The sequence below is a fragment of the Rhinatrema bivittatum genome, chromosome 18 (assembly GCF_901001135.1).
Source record: "Rhinatrema bivittatum chromosome 18, aRhiBiv1.1, whole genome shotgun sequence".
Lineage (NCBI taxonomy): Eukaryota > Metazoa > Chordata > Amphibia > Gymnophiona > Rhinatrematidae > Rhinatrema > Rhinatrema bivittatum.
The window spans coordinates 42,302,251-42,322,145 of NC_042632.1; the positions used below are offsets into that span (position 1 = coordinate 42,302,251).

The 19,895-nt window shown below is 44.6% G+C and overlaps 1 protein-coding gene across 6 annotated transcripts in view; it reads right to left on the minus strand.

Moving 5' to 3' along the window:
* Window positions 1-1,948: 1,948 nt before the first annotated feature.
* Window positions 1,949-19,895, minus strand: part of RNF145 (ring finger protein 145) — a 37,119-nt gene continuing 19,172 nt past the window's right edge. For all 6 annotated transcript variants that reach the window (XM_029584132.1, XM_029584131.1, XM_029584134.1 and 3 more), the window contains 6 exons: window positions 19,590-19,765; window positions 19,120-19,260; window positions 6,032-6,214; window positions 5,498-5,645; window positions 4,647-5,003; window positions 1,949-3,862 (listed from right to left, as the gene is read on the minus strand). In XM_029584132.1, coding sequence (XP_029439992.1) covers window positions 3,230-3,862; window positions 4,647-5,003; window positions 5,498-5,645; window positions 6,032-6,214; window positions 19,120-19,260; window positions 19,590-19,765 — 1,638 coding nt within the window. In that variant the 3' untranslated portion in view covers window positions 1,949-3,229. The remainder of the gene's footprint in view (window positions 3,863-4,646; window positions 5,004-5,497; window positions 5,646-6,031; window positions 6,215-19,119; window positions 19,261-19,589; window positions 19,766-19,895) is intronic.

A 19,895-nucleotide genomic window follows, 5' to 3' on the forward strand; every position in this document is an offset into this window, starting at 1 on the left:
TTGTACCTGCCAACCTTGCAGCTAATTCTCAAAAGAAAAATAAAGCTGGCAAGTTCCTTTTAAAAACTGCGGAGGGCAGAAGGGAGACAAACAGCAAGCATACATTTGAAAATGCAACTGGGCTAGCCTGGAGGGGTCTAGGTCAGGTGTTCTGCTTCCCAGATCAACTGGGACTGGGAGGCAATCAGTCATTGTGCAATAGCGACACCTAGTGAACAGTTTTAGAGCTCACAATCGTAGGGTTCCAGTAGGAGACCCAGTGAATGGGCCCTGGCCAGTGACTATTGTCGCAATACCTGGGACTATACTGATACAGTGCCATAGACTAAACACTAGCCCCAGAAATGTGAGTTAACTTTGTCACATTTCCAGCATAAGAATACCCAGCTAAGCACCGGGATACCCGACTCCAGGCTCTTTTCCCCTGGACCAGAGAGCTTCCCAGCCCCCATACTTACCTATCCTGTTAAATGCCTTCTCCTGTCTCCCCCACATTTAAAAAGTGGCAGGAGTTCAGCTGAACTCCTACCATGTTTTAAATTTCAAACAGGAAGAGACATTCCACAATATAGGGAAGTATAGAGATAGGTAAGTCAGGTTGGGCTAGACCAGAGAGCATCCAATTATTTAAGTTAAAAACTGGAGTAAAGTTAGTGCACTTTTTACTTTACTTTTTTTTTTTAGCATAATTAGTAGATATAAAAAGTTGTACTAAGATTTTTTTTTATTTTTCCTTAGCATACTTTATTTTTTTTAATAATTCCCAATGCATTTGTTTAACTGCAATGGGAGTTAACTTTTTTTTTAGCAGCACATGGGTGAAGAAAGCGTGCATTAGATTTTAGTGCATGCTTTATTCACCTTTTATTACATCAGGCTCAAAGTGCTTAAAGCATTCAGGTGGTATGAAGGATCCCGATGGAGATGTGCTCAATGCAGAGATTCAGGGGATCGAGCTGCACTACCCAAAGATCCACTATAGGTTTTACTCCAGCACGTCGCTCCTCAACATATCACACACTGTCTGCGGTATAAATCTCAGTTCCCTCATTACTTAGGAGGTGGGGAGTAGTAAGAAGCCGTGCACCCACTGTAACGCCTCCTGCGTGCATAGGCCAGTCGCACATTCCATCTATGGCCGCGATCATGACACATCAGACAAGGAGCACAGGAACACCGCGCTTATCTGAAACCATCAGTGGGAAAAGCCAAGTAGAGAGAAAAAAAAAAACCTTTCAATAAACTTCACAAATTTTTTTCCTCCTCCACAATCAAATCAATATCAGAGGGAAAAAGTGAAACCAAGTCTGGACGTTTTACCTAAGAGATCGACATTTCTTTACAGCCTTCCCATTAGAAGTCGGCCACTTTTTTTCTCCTAGCTTGGTAAAGGAAGAAGAAATGTTACGTTTCTTTTGTTCTCCCTTTTCCTAACCCTCCCCTACCCTCTCCTCTGTACTATTTGTGAACATATTCAAGATCAGTGGTTGTGAACAAGCTTGACCGTAAGAGCTCATCTCCAATAATTCTGGTTTGTCTCACCTTCAAAACTATTAAAGGGTGTAACAAGGGGGGAAAAAAAAAGTTTTCTTTTTTTGTGGAAAGGGAAAATGCAGGTCTACCAACCAATCCTTGGGGGCCTCAAAACCAGAGTCATCCAGCAAACACCCGCAACTTGTACATGGCTGGGTGCATCTCTCTCTTTTGGACACCAGTCTATATGGGTGGTTGGCTTGTTTGCCCCTTCTAACCTTCCATTCATGGCTAATGATTGTACCCAGACTACTAAGAGTCCCCCTTGGCTTGTCCCAGGTTTCTTCTATTGTATTTATACCCTGCACTATTGAACTATCGGCAGGAGGTCTCATACCCTTCAGAATGGTCCGCTCTCTCTCTCTCTCTCATTTGAGCACTCTTTCTTTCTATACAAGCATATGCCAACCAATAATTAATGTTCAACTGTAATTTATTGAGACATTCTGCTAGGTCTGTCAGTCTACATCCAAATTTCACACTGGAAAATAAAAAACTTAAAATAAGAGGTCACATTTCACCATAGAACTTGGCAGAGGAAAAAAAAAACAATTTTCCTTTTAAAGCAAAGCCTATTTGTATAAATAAATGACTAGGGTTTTTTGTTTTTTTTTCTTATCAAAATTCACATACAAAATTGCCCTGTTTTCTCTAAACTACCTAAAGCCATGATGAATGTAAAAATTTATATAGGACTCATCTTGTCAGGAAAAAAGTGCAAACTAACAACAGCTTTAAACGTGGCATTTGCAAAGTTAGATCATACATGTCTTATGTACTCACTCCTAAATGTGCAACTTTGGCCAGATTTTTAACACTGTTTTCTTTTCTCTCATTAAATCGCAAGAATCAAAAACATTACACGACATTAAACAGCACTCCGTTGCCTGGTCTGCAGCCTCCAGCTCATCCCACTTTTCTCCTACAACACTAGCGGACAGAAAAGTGCTCATAAAAGCTTCGAGCTAACGTCATATAGGCTGAGAAACTGTTTTGTGAGTTGTACTACTGCATCTAAGTAAAATACAAATGTGTCATATCCACTGGACTATCCTGAAGATTGCAGCGTCATGATAGATTACATTAATGGAAAGTGTCCCCCCCGTCCCCCCCACCCTGTGTTGCCCTCTGAAGAAGCCCAAGTGCGTATACACTGCGTGCAAGTGAGCGTGCAACAACCCCTTCCGCGCGGGTCTCAGTGCTATGCAAAAGCAGGTGTGGCCAAGCCCCGGGCAGGCAGTGCAGGAGAGAATAAGCTGCCTTGGACTTCAGGAAAGACCTTTAAACCTTCCCCTCCCCGGGCCAAGCCATTTTTTGCTCTCTCGTGTGTTTCTTTCCCCCACCCCACCCCCCAGGTCCCTGCCAAAACCAATACTTTCAGGTATGGGCCTTCTACCTTCTTTGCCTTTCCGACAAACGTCTACAGAGAGATTACGGTTTGCTTCCTTGGCACAGACTCCATGCCCAAAAATGTATTTCCAATTTATATATCCATACCTATAACATATATTAGATACAGATATATATCACATTAGTGGGAACAGGATAATATTTGTTTGATCAGCATGAAGCATAAAACTTGTCCAAGACACCTTGGGTAAAAGCATGCCATATTACTGGGAGGAACTTTGGGGTCTTTTGCCCTTACAATCCCTTCTGCTTTCAAGAGTTCCAACTCCGTTGTCATGGATTAGACTTAAAATATTCGGCCTGCGTTCTCTTGCTGTTCAGGGTTTCTGAGTCGGATGTGGACCTCCTCTCGCGCTTGTTCCCCCAGGTTCATTTTGTCCTGCAAGGCCCCCAGAGGCCTAGCATCACAGTCTGAGTTCAGAGAGTGTTCCTGAAAGCTGAGCCCATGCTGTGGGTCTTGGTTCGTTTGTTCACGCGTGGCCTTGATGTAACTTCTGTGATAGACTGAATTTGAAGAGGGCCCCTCTTTGACGACATCCTGATGTTCCACTGGGCTCGTTTCTTCCCGCACACAGACGACAGGACTGCCCTCGCATGCGGGGATGAGGGGGTGTTTCTGGGACTCTAGAGTGGTCTCCAGGTTTTCAGTCCTCTCTGCCGCTTCTGCCACACACTGGCCAGGGTCCCCATTTGGACTTGCCCCATGCTGGTCACTTGGGGGCTCAGCGGGTCCCGGGGCAGCAGCATTCTGTTCTGCTCCAGCATTTGGCAACTGGACTGGCTCTTGTCCTGGCTGTTGAGAGGGATTTTTAAGTTGGCAGTGGCAAAGAGGGCAGGTCTCCTGCACGTAAAGCCATTTCTTAAGACACCCAGCATGAAAGAAATGGCTGCATGGTGTGATAATGGCAGACTTCATGTCCTGAAAGGTAAAAAAAAAAAAAAAAAAGAGAAGAGAATAAGAGCAAACATGTGTTGCACCTGCTAAATAATTACTCTCCTCTGAGATTACCAAAACAGCCCTGTACCAAGAGTTCCCCGTGGTCGATGACCAGTGAAGAACACACTGGCACCGAGCCGTGAAGGCAGCAGCGAGTTAGGCTAGAACATTCCAAAACCAACTCTAGTTATCTGACAATCACCGCGCGAGTTAAAACATTCACTCAACCAAGCTCAAGTTTTGTATATATCGATATATATTTAACATCCAAACACAGCTAAAAAACTAGAGACTATAAAAGACAAGGCATTTAGTCTTATTCCTTTAACAAGTAGCAGCTAAACCACTTCAAATGCTGGGATGTGCTGCAATGGTCATCAGATACATGTTACAAACCTCCAAAAATAACAAGGAAGACAAAGTAATCAAAGAAACGACCTGTGCAATGTCACAATGAATGCATAATTAGCAGGGATGGTATCCAAGCTTGAACGTCTTAAGGGGGCTCATTTATCACAGCTTTATACACTAAACACCAGTCAGGCCAATGAAAAGCAATTTGCCAGTTTTCAAGGGCAGAAAAATAAAAACAAAAAAAAAAAAAAGAGAGCACTCCGTTATAAAACTGCTTCCAAACCGAATATTACTCCTATCAATTTAGCAGTCTACGACATTGTATTTACCATAAGTCCTGTGCTATGCGTTGCACACTAAACAAAACATGCACCCTATTAACTCCACAGAGCAACCGCGCTGTATTCTGTACCTGATAGCAGATGGCACAAATGTCATTGTGCTGCTCCAGTTGCTCTGTGGTGGCCGTTGGCAGGGACTCAATCTTGTTTACAGCATCTCTACGGAGAAGGAAGCTCTTCCAGCCGAGCTGAGCACGCAGCCACACGTTGTAGTACGAATGGATGAAGATAATCATGGAGCCCATCACACTCCACTCCCCAAAGATGGTCTCCGAAACTCCATAGGCCACCACGCAGAGAGCAACCAGGAACTCGAGAAGCCGGTAAGTGCCGTTCACATAGTAAATTACGTCATCCATGTTTTCCACTGGCTCTTTTTGGAATTCCTCAACCATAAATAAGACATAGATGAAAAGGGTTCCCAATACCTAACAGAAGACAAAGTACACAAAATATATATCCGAGGAAAAGTGCAATAAAGCTGTACCCCATGAAAACAATTTGCAAGTCTTCCCTTATTGTTTATACACATCATGAAATAGGTGACAGTGCTTACAGGAAGCAAGAACAATAATGTAGTGGGGCAGGGCAGAGAGTGAATGCTCTTTGCAAACTGACCTGTAGCATTACGTGCTATTTTAGTGCCGGATTCTCAGTTTCGGACCAACAACGAACCCACGCCCAATAGTGCTAAAACTACTCAAGTCACAGCTCTGTGTCACTGCCATACTCCTCTTCCCTGCAAGCTCACACAGTACTCTGGTGGCCGACACTCAAGTTCTAATGCATCCAGTCTGGATGGAGGAAGGCTACAATACTGCACATAAACAATTAAATAGGGGGAACTAGGATCCTGTTGCATCGCCCGCCCCTCTGTTGGTTACTCGGAAGGAGAAGAGAACACCATGCATTCCCCTTTTACCTGGAGGGAGGTTAGAATGCTGCTGGAGATGATGATTAGGAGCCAGAAGTCCATATGGAAGAACTGACAAATCATATAAGCCATGTAGGAGGGGAACACTAGCAGGAATAAGCAGAGACTCACTGCACGGAAGTGTTTCCAGAGACTTCTGCAAGCAACAAGCAGTGGGATTGTTAATAGCTTTCAAGCTAACCGGCGCTTAGCAGTTCTCCGCTATGTTTATCCATGACCTAATGCTAATCAAGTGAGCACATGAACCAAGAAGATCATAAGCCCGGCAGGAAACGATGCAATTAAAATGTACGAGTTTTCTTTTAGCAGCTGTCCTGAAAGGTCAAGGTGTAGAATAGAAAATGGCTCCAGATCTCCTGCAAGGAAGCTAGAGCCATACTGGTCCCAGCCAAAGACAGAGACTTGCACCCAGTGGTGCCAACACTTCAGGAACAACGGGGTAACTCGGCAAAGACCGGTCATCTCTCCTTTCCCCCCTCTCAAAAAGAGAACGGCCATAGTAGTAAGTGCTTTGTTTCTTACTTGTCCCTTGAAGCTCCCAGTGCGAGAACAATAGGATCAGCAATCTCCAGCATAGACTGCAAGATGGAAGCCACCACGATAAAAAGGATGATACTGAGGAGAAAGGCCCGATGGACCACCTGAAGCTCTATGAGACCAGTCTGCACTGCCAGAATCAAAAGGGTAACGCCTTCAGTCATCCCTCTAATAGCGACAAAAGGAAAGAAAACGCAGAGTATTATCACAAGCTGGCTCATGTACATGCCCTGCCTAGATCTGCCCCAGTTCTCCTTTAAGGAAATTATAAATTAACTGTGTACCCACCAACCATGGGGAGGGGCTCTGGTTTTGGGAACTGCAGATCTTTTTTCAAAAAGTTGTATTGTGAACATCGCTTCCAGCATTACTGCATAATAGCAGTTCCTACAGTGACATTGCTGGGATGCCACGGAAGACATGCTCGGTCTGCAGTAATATTAAAAGCCCTGTACCACGTTAATAAAAAAAAAAAAAAAAAAAAAAGTAACAGTTGCTCAATCAGCGTCTCAGCGGCAGGGCTACACACAGATTCCAACTCCCTGGGGTCTGGGGATGCTCTGCAGGCAGCATTCACAGACCCCGGTCAGGAAGTGGGGAGGAATCACAGACATTACACAGTGGGGATACCTTAAGCACCTCCCACCCCGGAGCCCAAATTTGCAAGGTTCCGGAAAGAGTGCGGGTGCATGAGCCAAGGATTGTTGCTACAATGATGGGACTAGAGTAAGTTGGGAGGGAATATAGAACAAGGGACTGATGTTTTAAATAGATACTGCTTAGAAACTCACAGAGCTCAGTTACAGTAATCTTCTCCTAAAAACATATGAAACAGTCCCTCAAATTCAAAATGCATTCTGACATCTCTATGGCTTAAACCAAAAGTTAAACGTTTGAAGTTACACATTTTGCATATATATATCAGTTAATTTTATTTATTTTTAAACAAATTCAGGTGTTTAAGATGTCTGTGTGGTAGAGTTTCAACACTAGATATCTTAAAAAAAAAAATTCACGAGGAGATAAAAGGAGAGGAAAGATCAAGTTATCTTATTCATGACTACCTCCTGAAATCTTTCACTGAAGCAAATTTTTTGTTTGTGTTAGGGCTGGATTTTTTTCCTCCTGTTGGTCAGTTCTTGTGCAAGTACAATTTGTAATGGAAGACATTCCAGTTTGCAAGTCTCTTCAAGTGAAAGGCTTCATTCCCAAGGAGCCCTGCTCCCATGAGAAGATATGCTGGGGACTTTACACAATTTGAGAAATTGTTAAAATCTCCTGAGCTGTTAACAAGGGCTTGATGTCTAAATTGTACTAACTGTTAACAGAAGCTCTTGGGAACCAGCCTGCAAAATAAAGGAGGCCTGGGAAAAAGATGTTCGTAAATTATCAAGGGAAGAACAGTAATTCATAATAGACTGTCCACAGGTATTTCAAATTTGTACTAAAATCCAGGAAGACTGGATCCTTAATAAAGGTTGCGTAGTGCTCACAACAGCATCTTTTGCTTTGGCAATTTTTCCAATGGTGAAACAGAAAGGACAGTCAAGGATGATGTAGGCGCTCAATGGCTATCCCTTTGATGGACATTTTTTTTTTGGCGCGCTACTCAATACGCTCAGTCAGGAGCCTCCATTGCCGCAGACTGGGGGAAAGCAGACGCGTGGCTGCAGTCAGTAACATCGCTCAGCCCCAGTGTTTGTGAGCCTTCCCCTCACACACTTTTGAGCCTCTCTGCACGCCTGGTTGTACACAGCCCCACATATTTTCATCAGCTGTAAGCCGTTCGTCTGTTCTCGATGGAGTAAATGGGCAGGACTTGCTCAGGCAATGTGGCTATGAGAGTGGAGAGATGGAAAAACACAATCAGTGGTAAGGCCCCCCCCCCCCCAGCTGCAGTAACAGCTCTGTCTTCTCCTGGAGCCGGGGGGGAGGGGGGGGGTGTAAATCAGCTCGGAAGAGCAGTTTGTGCAAATCAAATCCAAGTCTGTAAACTTAGATAGTTTCTGGTTCATCCTGCTGTCCTTAGAGCATTTGATAACCAAATGGTCTCCCGATATCACTGCATTGTCTTACTAATTTTCATGTCAAGATCTCTGATCTGGAGGAGGAAGTGACGTCACCCCTCATGCGAGCAGCTTAACTCTGCTGCTCCGTGAGCACTGCGGGCTAAATCGCTGAAACCGCGCGATTTTCACGATTTTTTTTTCACTTTAAAAGCGGGCGACTGCCAGTTGAAGGGCTTCAGCACTCAAAGGAATGATGACTAAACGCAAAATTAGTGACCTAAGAAGTTCTCCTACACCAGGGACGCCAGCGAAAACGGCGGCGAAAATTCTAAAATGGCGGCGGAGCACACGCTTTCGGAGGGCGAGGAGGGGGCACCTGCGCTGCTGACTCCGGAGATTACAGAACCATTCCGGGACGAAATCAGAGGTTGGTTCATAGAGCTGAGGCAGGACATTAAAAATTATAAAGCAGAAATCACCACTTTAATTGCCGATTTGAAAGAAGATCATGCAGAGCTGGGTAGGAGGGTGGATGAGGCTGAGATCCGGCTAGATACTCAGGGAGAGGGCTGGACTCAGATGCAACTTTGCCATCAGAATTTACAAGAGATCTGTCAGAATTTAGCTGAAAAGGTGGAAGATCTGGAAAACCGGAGCAATAATCTTCGGATACGAGGGGTACCGGAAACGGAGGAGTATGGGGACTGCTTTGTTGTGATGGAAAGACTTGCTGCTTTTCTCTGGGAAAGTGATGAAACCCTGAAGGATACTACCATGCCTAATATTCTTCTGGACAGGGCGCATAGAGCCCTGGGACCGAAACTTGCCAATAGACCTAGAGATATAGTGGTCTGTTTTCACTCTTTCACTTTGAAAGAAAAGCTTTTTGCTATTTCCAAAAGCAAGCGCACGTGGCGTTGGGAGGATCAGGATATTGCTATTTTTGCTGATCTATCCTCAGCTACTTTAAAAAAGCGCCAGGAATTTCGCTGTGTTACTACTAAACTACAGGAGGCTAACATTCGGTACCGCTGGCTTTATCCTGGGGGAGTGTCTTTTATGCTTCAGGGTACTACCCACAGAGTCAAGACAGTCCTGGAGGCCAGCACGATTCTGAAGGAGGCAGGTATCGTTATAGCAGTCCCAGCAGTGGCAAAAGGGAACGGTACTACTTTGACCCACATTGCGACTACAATCAATTCACAGCCTCGCTGGCAGCGCGTGCCCAAGGGGCGAAGACGGCTTCAGAGAAATCCTTCCACTGATCCTACGGCAGACAATGTGGACTAACTGAGTCTGGTTTCAGTGCCTGCTGGACATTTGCTCTGCTAGTTTGCCGGAACATTGGCGGTTAATTTCTGTTCAATTTGCTGCCCGTATAGGTGCCATGAGGAGTGATGACGATTTCCTCCATGTTAATTTGGAGCACAGGGTTTGTGCTTCTGGGATTGCTAAAGGGGGACGGTGGGGGGTTGGGATTTGGGGTAATGGCTTCTGATACAGAAGGTGATAAGGTTGATTTCTATAAGCAAGTGGATTCTGGGTGGTGGTTCCCTGGCAGGAGGTGGCAGGATAGGGGGGAGGCTATACTCTAATGGTTGCTTTGAATTTTTTTTCTCTAAACACTAAAGGGCTTAATAGCCCAGGTAAACGTAAATTATTAAAGGAATTAGACCGGATGAAGGCCGAGGTGGTCTTACTCCAAGAAACTCATCTCCGAAAACGATATCTGGGCCTTATGAAACATCCTAAGTACCCTCATCAATACTGGGCGGCTGCAACTCCTTCCTCAAGGTATTCGGGGGTGGGCATTTTATTACACAGAGATGTTCACTTTGAATTTCAGGAACTTATAGCAGATCCCTCAGGCCGCATGGTCATGGTGAAGCTTTCACTGGGGGGGAGAAATCTTCTCTTTAGTTTCTGTATACGGGCCTACTACTCAAAAGGCAGATTTTTTTCAATCCCTGAATCACGCTTTGGCTTCTAAAGTAGAAGGCACTCTCATTATTGGTGGGGACTTCAATTTGACCCTCGACCGGGCAAGGACACCTCCACAGGGCACAGTTCGGACCCAAAGCTAGCTCGCCGGGCCCTTAAGGGTCTGATGGCCGATATGGGCCTTTTGGATATTTGGCGCACTCGATTCCCTAAATCCAGAAACTATACGTTTTTCTCAACCCCACATAATAGTTATTCAAGGATTGACATGTTTCTGGGTAGTAGAAGCACCTTACCTCGGGTGACGAAAGTGGACATAGAGGCCATTGTATGGTCGGATCATGCCCCCATATGGTTTTCTTTACAGCTTAAAGATTATGATAGAGGGGTCCACTATTGGAAATTGAATGATTCTCTTCTTAATGATCCGGATTTTATTACACACATAGAACAAGAAATTCAAGATTATTTAGCATTTAATGATAATGGGGAGATGAGTGCTGGAACGATCTGGGAATGTTTAAAAGCAGTTTTACGTGGAAAATTTATAGCTAGAGCTTCTTATCTTAAACGTCAAAGAATAGCAGAACGAGAGAGCCTAGTACGACGATTGCTGGCGATAGAGAAAACTCACAAACGGGACCCAACGAGAAGGATATTCCTTGCGTCCTTGAGGCTGTGCGCACGCACATAGCATCCCTTAGATTGCTGCTGTTATTGCGTTTCAGCTTGAACGGACTCAACAAAAATATTTTTGAAGGCGGGGTAAATAAAGCGGGGGAAACTATTGGCTCGCAAATTAAAACGCGACAGGATCAGGCGGACCATTGTTAAAATTAAAAGTTCAAGGGGGTACCATGCTCACCACAGGCACGGAGATCCGGCAGCGCTTTCAGCAATTTTATCTGATTGTACTCTGCGATGGTCAGAAACACAGACCTGCCATAGACGAATATCTAGAGAATATAGACCTGATTGCCTTAGAGCCTGCGCAGCAGTTTATCCTGGATAAGGATATCTCCGAACTCGAGATCCAAAAGGTCATTCAAAACCTTAAACCTGGCAAATCACCTGGCCTGGATGGGTTTACGGGGCGGTTTTATAAGCAGTTTGCTCTACAACTTGCCCCTATTTTAGCTAAATTTTTCAAGTCCTTGAGGGAAGGGCAGTCACTCTCAGCATCGGCAAATACGGCCGGCATAACGATCTTGGCTAAACCTGGTAGGGATCCCACGGCATGCGGGTCTTATCGACCAATCTCCCTCATTAATATTGATTTAAAGATCCTTGCCAAGATATTAGCCAATAGGCTAAATGGGTTTCTATCCCAGATTATTCATCCGGACCAGGCTGGCTTTATTCCGGGAAGGCAAGCTAGTGATAATGTGCATAAGATATTGGATATGATCTGGTGGGTAAAGCGTCGTAGGATACCAGCCGTGGCTCTCTCAGTTGATGCCGAAAAAGCCTTTGATGTAGTTCATTGGCCCTATCTATTTACTTTATTACGCCGCTTGAATTTTGGGCCAAACTTTTTACAATGGTTACATCAACTTTACCAGAACCCCTTGGCATGTGTAAAGGTTAATGGGGGGTATTCGCCTACCTTTCAGGTTCAGAGAGGCACACGGAAGGGTTGCCCCCTGTCACCATTGTTATTTGCCATTTTTTTAGAACCATTGGCCAATATAATTCGGCAGAATCCAGGAATTTCTGGGATACAGGTGGGCACTTTCTCCACAAAGATCTCACTTTTTGCGGACGATATTCTGCTTTTAGTCACTGAACCGGAGCACTCACTTCCCCTAGTCTCTCAAACTCTTAAGGCTTTTGGCAAGGTTTCGGGATTTCGAATTAACTGGGAAAAATCAAAGATTCTTAATGTCAATGTTACAGCTGACATGGAGCAGTCTTTGAGGGGGAAATTTCGATTTCGATGGGCCCACACTAGCCTTAAATATCTAGGAGTATATATCAGCGCTTCCCAGGATATGATCATGCTTAACTATGATAAATTATGGGCCCAGATAACTAAAGATTTGGAAGAGTGGAATCGATACAGGATTTCTTGGTTTGGGCGAATAGCTGCCGTGAAAATGATGATTCTACCCAAGTTTTTATATTTGTTTCAAACGCTTCCCTTAGCTATACCTAGGCAAAGCATTACTATTTGGCAAAAACGCTTGTTATTCTACATTTGGGGGGGGCCGCAGACCTAGAGTGGCTCGTCCGATTCTCTACAGAAATAAATCCCAGGGTGGCTTGGGTGTACCAAATTTAGAAAGATATTATACAGCTGCTAGACTAAAGACGCTGGTAGATTGGCATAGGAGCTTCTTACAGAAGCCCTGGATAACATTTAGTCAACAATTACTGGCTACTGTACCGTTGAGTAGTCTTATCTGGCAGCCTAAAAAGACTTGGGTCCTTCAGCCCCGAGATATTCTACCACCCTCCATGCTGCTCCCTCTACAGCTCTGGGAAGCTAAAAAATCTGGGTTGGTAGGAAATCAGGAATTTCATCATAGCACATATTTGTATGCTAATTCCCTCTTTACTCCAGGTTTCGAAAGTCAGGCCTTTCAGGGGTGGGCCAAGAAGGGAATTCAATATTGGGGGCAGCTATGGGGCACACAGAATTTATTAAGTTTTCGGGAGTTACAACAAAAATTTGATTTAGCGGCCTCTGATGTCTGTCTATATCTCCAGCTATGTCATTTTGCTCAGTCTCACCATTTGCAGGGGCATTTAGAGCAAGGAAAATCTGATTTTGAACGTTTGTGCTTAAATACTCAAACAACTAAATTACTTTCGAATATATATGCTTTCCTGGGTAAGGAAAACTTCCAGAAACCCACTTATGTTAAAGCCTGGGAAGTAGACTTACATCGCACATTTGACCAGGGGGCCTGGGAGGCGCTCTTTTCTCAGACGGGCATGGGTTTAATTGCATCACATATTGTTGAAAATGCTTGGAAGTTGGTGGTGCGATGGTATTACTCCCCAGAGCGGTTACATCGCATGTACCCTTCATTTCCCTCACAATGTTGGAGGGGATGCTCGGCCACCGGTAGTTTTTTCCATATGTGGTGGGAATGTACAGTCTTGCACCCATTGTGGTCTCAATTGGAAATGTGGTTGACCGCAATGTATAAGGTTCATATTTGCATCCAGCCTCAACAAGCCTTGCTGGGGTTTCCCTTGTCCATGGGGGAAGGACCAACCTGCTACTATGGCTAATTATATATTTTCGGCGACTAGAATAGAAATCGCCAGGAGATGGAAATCTTCTATGGTCCCCACGCTAGGGGAGGTTCAAAGCAAAGTGGAACAAATTTACAGGCTTGCAGAAATTACGGCTCATCTCCGCCACACAGTGGGTACTTTTAGGAATGTTTGGCATAAATACTATGAGTGGAAGAAGGGGCTGGGAAGTCTTGATAATGTTTAAATGTTGTTGTGGGAAATGTCAAGCGACTATGCTATTCGCTGCCTCATTATTTTCACCACTCATTCGGGAGGTTTAGCTTAATGTACACTTTACCTTGTTAAGGGATATCTTAGGATCTCTTTGCTAGCGATTAAATATCACCTATGTATTATCACCTACATCTTCTTAGCCGATAGGGGGGAGGGGGGGGAGGGGAGGGATTCAGGTCCCTGTTTTGGTGCTGAGTATTCCGGAGTTTAGTAATAAGACTTTATACACACACAGTACTATTCACTGATATTTGAAGTTATCATAAGTTTTTATTGTTGTACACATACCGGTGTTATTTACATACAAAATGTTCTGTCAACATGTTCTATATTTTGTATTGATGCTAAATTGAGCAATAAAATATTTAAAACCAAAAAAAAAAAAAAAAAAAAAAAAAAGATCTCTGATCTGGAGAGGATCTGGTCAACAGTGAGGTTAGAAAGTTTGGAACAGCACTGTGAAGTCTTGAATTCTGAATACTCTGCCTTGAGGCAGGACAATGAAAAAATGTACACAGGAAACTAGATGCAGTGGGAAAAAAAAACAAACCTCCGGCATAGTTGTTTAATTTGCACTTCATTTGTTTTCTAAGTCAACCACAGTATCTGAAGCAGATATTTATTATAAACTCCTTAAGGTTCCAGTGGAGGCCATCCTCCTTTAAGGATCTATTATGCCAGTCAAGCACATTGGGCCCAAAAGAAAGAACAGAAGGACAGACAGCAGAGTTGCTTACCTGTAACAGGTGTTCTCCTAGGACAGCAGGATGTTAGTCCTTACACATGGGTGACCTCATCGGATAGAGCCCGGCACGAAAAACTTATGGCAAAGTTTCTGGACCTTTGACTAGGCACACTGAGCATGCCCTATACCATGTGTCCACTTATTGAGTCCTCTTCAGTCTTGTAACAGAGCTATGATAACAAAAATAAAACAGGAGAAACCCAACTCCATGGGGTGGCAGGTGGGTTTCATGAGGACTACAACCTGCTGTCCTAGGAGAACACCTATTACAAGTAAGAAACTCTGCTTTCTTCTAGGACAAGCAGGATGGTAGCCCTCACACATAGATGAATCCCTAGCTATAGGCTGCTCCCCAACACAAAAGGGAACCAACAAGCACCAACCAGGTGCCAATGGATACGTACACAGTGCTATTGATAACCGAGGAGACGACAGCAGTATCATTCCACCCAGGGATCATACAGAGCCTCATCCTCACTGTAGTCCACAGGGGGATGAGGCCTTAGGTGCTCTGTCATCCAGAGGCATGGGTACTGGTGCCAACCCCAGTAGCGCTGGATGCTTGCCTTGATGGAGCTTCCTCAGAGGAGGAGACAGCAACAAGTACCGTATTGGTCGGGGAAGCATCAGTGCCCCACTGAGCATAGATGGCCTCCCGGGAACAGTCACCAGCTGGATCAGTAACGCACCAATAAGCACACTTAGCCGGTCCAGAACGGAAAGCACGGGCATCGGTACTGTCTGTGCCACAGGCAGGACACCCTGCAGCACTCGCTCCACCACCAGCTGGATTCTGCTCCAGCTCCTCCTCGAAAGTTGCCGATGCCAAAACAGACTGGGAGGCAGGAGGAGTGGCGGCTATATCTTCCTCAGATCCTCAAGGTGGAGTTGGAAAGGCACCAGGCCTGGTGGAGACTGTCATGGACCCCGGCATTGATGGAGGATTGGCATGACTCGCCATGGGGGGGGGGGGGTCATTTCAGGAGCATCATGGCATGAGCCGGCACTTCCCCGAGCCCGGCACTGTGCAAAGGTAACTGGTGCCAAAGCTTCCTCTGCTTCCCCTCGGTGCTCGTCCCGGTCCTTCCCCGGTACAGAGGTCGACGAACCCAGCATCCTCAACCTGGAAGAAACTGACAGGGGCTGGTCCTCAGAGCCCTTATGTGCCAGCGGCTTCGATGGAACGGATGGCCCCACTGAGGTCAATGGTATGGTGTCCATTGGTGCAGGTGCCATCGACGCTAAAGTCGATAGCTCGGACTTTTTCAGCACTAAGAGTTTCTCTAATCTTATTGAGTCCAGCACGATGTCCCTTGGGGTCATCTGGGCACACAAGCAGTAATCTTGGACTTCATGTGATGCCCCCAGGCAGAAGAGATATACCTCATTGGGGTCCACAATGGACAGAGTCCTTGAACACTGGGGACATGGACAGAAACTAGACAAAGCCATGATGAATGAAAAGGGGATAACGAGAGCAGTGATGGCGGGCAGTTGAAGCCAGTGGGTACCGAGGAACCGCTGCCATGGGGGGGAATGGAGGAAAAATAAGCTTACTGAAACACCAAAAAGCCTGACTAAGGAGCCTATGGGGAGACACCGAGAGGGACCCAATGTCAGAGGAACGCAAACAAAAAAAAAAAATCCCAAAATTAATTGGTGAAAGCTTTCCCGGGGCAATTTCCAAAGGAAAAGCCACAAGCTCACTTAACCACGAGGCAAAAGCTCCACAGGAAAAAAAGACTGAAGAGGGACCCCGGCGTGGTATAGGGCATGCAGCGCATACTCAGTGTGCCTAGTCAAAGTTCCAGAAACTCTGACATAAGCTTTCTGTGCCGACCTCCATCCGATGAGGTCACCCATGTGCGAGGACTACCATCCTGCTTGTCCTAGGAGAAAGGACCTAACACAGCGCTTAGAAATGTCTGTTACGGATGGTGAAAGGGCCACGCCGCATGTAACAGGTCAGTGGGTTCATAACATTTTGCCTTTTATGTTTCTGCCAAACAAGGACATGAGGGATTCCCAAACCACTGCAGAGCCACTCAAAAGAGGAAGATTTCACTTCTGCACCCAGAGACACATTCTCTAGGGAAGAAATCTTAAATTTGATTTCCTTACAAAGATTTTGTTAAATATGAACATGCTAGTAGGGGTTTTTTCAGCCCTTGCAATTAATTTTTCCTCACTTGTTAAAATGTCCAGAGATGAAGCACCCATTTAGGATCCCTTTAACTGGTTATGGTGGGAAAGGGTACCACCTTGAGCTTTTGAATTTAATAACCTGTTTGTGCATGTCTAATTTGCATATTCTTTGTTAGCATTGCTTCCAGGTTTTTCTCACTTATCTTGTATCTTCTTACCTTGGGCTACAGAAGCTCTATACAGCCAAATTAAGTTCCTTTAACGTTTACTTATTTGATTTTTTTTTTTTTTTTTTTTAATAGATGCTGTATATTGCATTCCCTATGTGAAGAAATTAGTTCTTACCTGATAATTTCCTTTCCATGAGTCCAACCAGACCAGTCCAAAACACATGGGTTACTGTATGTCCAGTAACCAGCAGATGGAGGCAGAGGGTTAACAGGCTTGCTCATGTCACTTTACATAGGCTCCATTGCTGCCCTCAGTCTGCCAGTATCCTGTAACAAGCTAAGAACTTGTACTAAAAACCAAACTTCTACCCTCTCCTAAACCAAGGGATTTTCAAGGGAGAAAAACAAATATACCAAGAAAGAATTCCTATGTACAGAGGAGAGTGTTTGGGCGCAACTCGGAAACCAAAGTGGACAAGGCCATGGGGGCCAGGTGAGATTCATCCTAGGACCTCCCGGACGTTCTGGTGGGCCCGCTGTTTAATAGATCCCTGGAGACGGGAGAGATGCTGCACGACCGAGAAGGGCAGTGGTGGTCCCGCGTTACAAAAGTAGTAGCAGGGAGGAGTCCGGCAACTACAGGCCGGTTAGCCTTACATTAGTGGTGGGGAGTGTGTGTGAGTGTGAGAGAGAGAGAGACAGAGAGAGACAGAGAGAGACAGAGGAAGGTCTATCAAATGAATCAGTTTTTTGTTTTGGTTTTTTTTTATTGAGTGACTGGAGACTTGGATCAAGGAAAAGCACTCGATTTGGTTTACTTGGATTTCTGCAAGGGTTTTGATATGGTCCCATATAGGAGGCTCATAAATAAAGAAGTGACAAACCTGGGAGTGGATCGGACTATAAATTGTATGACTGACAGATGCCAGCGAGTGGTGGTAAACGGAACCTGTTCTGAAGAAAAAAGAAGAGTGATCCGTGGAGTCCCTCAGGGATCGGTTCTATTCAATATCTGTGAGCAATATGGCAGAGGGATTAGAAGGTAAAATTTGTCTCTTTGCCGATGACACTAAGATATGCAACAGAGTTGACGTGCCTGAAGGAATGGAGAGAATGAGACGCGACCTAGGGGAAAAAAAAAACAGAGAAGTGTTCAAAAGGTCTGGCAGTTGGAATTCAATGCCAAGAAGTGCAAAGTTATGCATTTGGGGTATGGCAATCCAAAGGAGTTGTGTGTGTTGGGGAGGGGATGTGCACAGATTGGGAGACTGCCCTCGAGGTGATTGTCTCTAGTGATCTGAAGGTGGCGAAGCGATGTGAAAACTCAGTAGCTAAGGCCAGAGAGATACGGAGCTGCACTGAAAAAGAGAGGCATAACCAGCAGGAGGGAGGAAGTGATAATGCCCCTGTCCAGATCCTGGTGAGGCCTCACCTGAATAGTGCGATAAAAAGACAAAATGAGTCCAGAGAAAGGAGAGCAAAATGGTGTGGGGTCTGTACAGCAAGCCATACGAGATGAGACTAAAAGGAGCTTAATATGTATACATAGGAAGAGAGAAGAGATGGGAGATAAGACACAGGCTTTCAAATACCCGAAAGGAATTAACCATGTGCACAAATCAATCTCTTCCAAAAAGGAAGCTGTAAAACTGGGTGGGATCATCACGATATGAAATTCCAAAAGGGGAAGACTCGAGAACACTGCCAGGAAATATATTTCTTTATGGAAAGCATGGTGACCGCATGAAGACAAGAATGGTAATGGAATTCAACACAGGGGAGCCCTGCTGACCAGAGAATGGGAATGAAGACAAGAGGTAACTTCTCTATTATACCTTGATGGTAGCCTGCACGGAGCGAGAGGCGCTACTACTCAAGAAATAAATAAAACTTGCTGGGCAGACTCGATGGATCATACTGGTCTTTATTTGCAGTCATTCACTTATGCTATATAATTTAAATTTATTTCTCACTCCCACCATTATTTCATTGGAGGGGGTTTTGTGCAACAATGTTTGATTTCTGAATTGGACTAATAACTGCACTTGTCTAAATGAAAACAAGTCTGAAAACGTATGAGAGGCACTTTGGGCTTGCAAGATGTGTTTGGCTATTTTATTATGCATTTTAAACTGTGTATTTCTGGAATTATTGAAAAACTACACTGGATGGTCCTTTGATGGACTAGGAATAGTCTAACTCAAATTAGAAAACAATATCATGAATACAAATTATTCCCAGGTTCTTAAACAATAAAAAAAAAAAAAATTTCAGTCCTCAAAATGCAGAGATCTGTTTTTCAGGACATCCACAATAAACATTTGTTTATTAATCATCTTATATTCCACATCTTCCATCAAATTAGTCCAGTGCGGATTCCATAAGATACTTTCATAAAACAATCAATAAATGGGAAATAAAACAATTGAAAACTATTACTCGTATGCCATAGCTTCGGTCTTAGACCAAGTGTACGCAAATAGAGATATCCTGAAAACCAGCCCTCAAAGGACTGACTTGCCTTCCCATAGAATAAAGTTAGTTCTATTTATATTTAGATACACACATCCACCCCTTCCCTACCTGTTCATGGCAGGGTCATTCATGAAAGCTCGGTAGCCTTGCAGGTAAAACTTGCAGAGGGTTAAAACTCCCAGCGCCACAAAAGAGACTGTGAATACCAGCCCCAGAAGAGAGTATGGAGTGCTACAGCATTCTGCAATACTGAAAGGCAGAGGAGAATCCTGAATCAGACGAAGCATGGAGAATACCAAATTCTCAAACATATCAAAAGCCAGGCTACATTCTTAACACTGCCCACAAGAAAACTAGACTCTAGGCACATGGCTTGAAATGCTTCCCTACAAGTGTAAAATACAGCACTTGCTCACCCTCCTCTCCCAAAATGGTGCTGACGACATACAGACGCCAAGAAAGAAAAGGGTCAGCATTTGTAGTCATTTGCATATCTTATTATCCAGCACCAGTCTGTCCCTCACTTTCAAATATCATCTGAAATGCTCACCTCGTCTGCTGTCTAAAGAGTTAATTACCTTGTAAGAAAGAGGAAGAGCAGCCTCTCCCGGGACGCAGGCTGGTCCCAGGTGCTGAAGTATGAGTAGATCTGCAGGGCAAACAGAACCAGCCAGAAGACCATAAAGAGCACAGGGACTACCAACTGGTTCCAGAGAGACATCCCCAGCGCCAAGAGACCATACACTTCCACCACCTGGACAGAGAAAGAACAAAACCACGCAAGACTCAGCTTCAGGGAGGGCCTGATGCAAAGCCCGTCACCAATTCACAAATATTGTCGAAAAAAAAAAATATAGATTTAAAAAAGTGAAACGTCAGAAAGC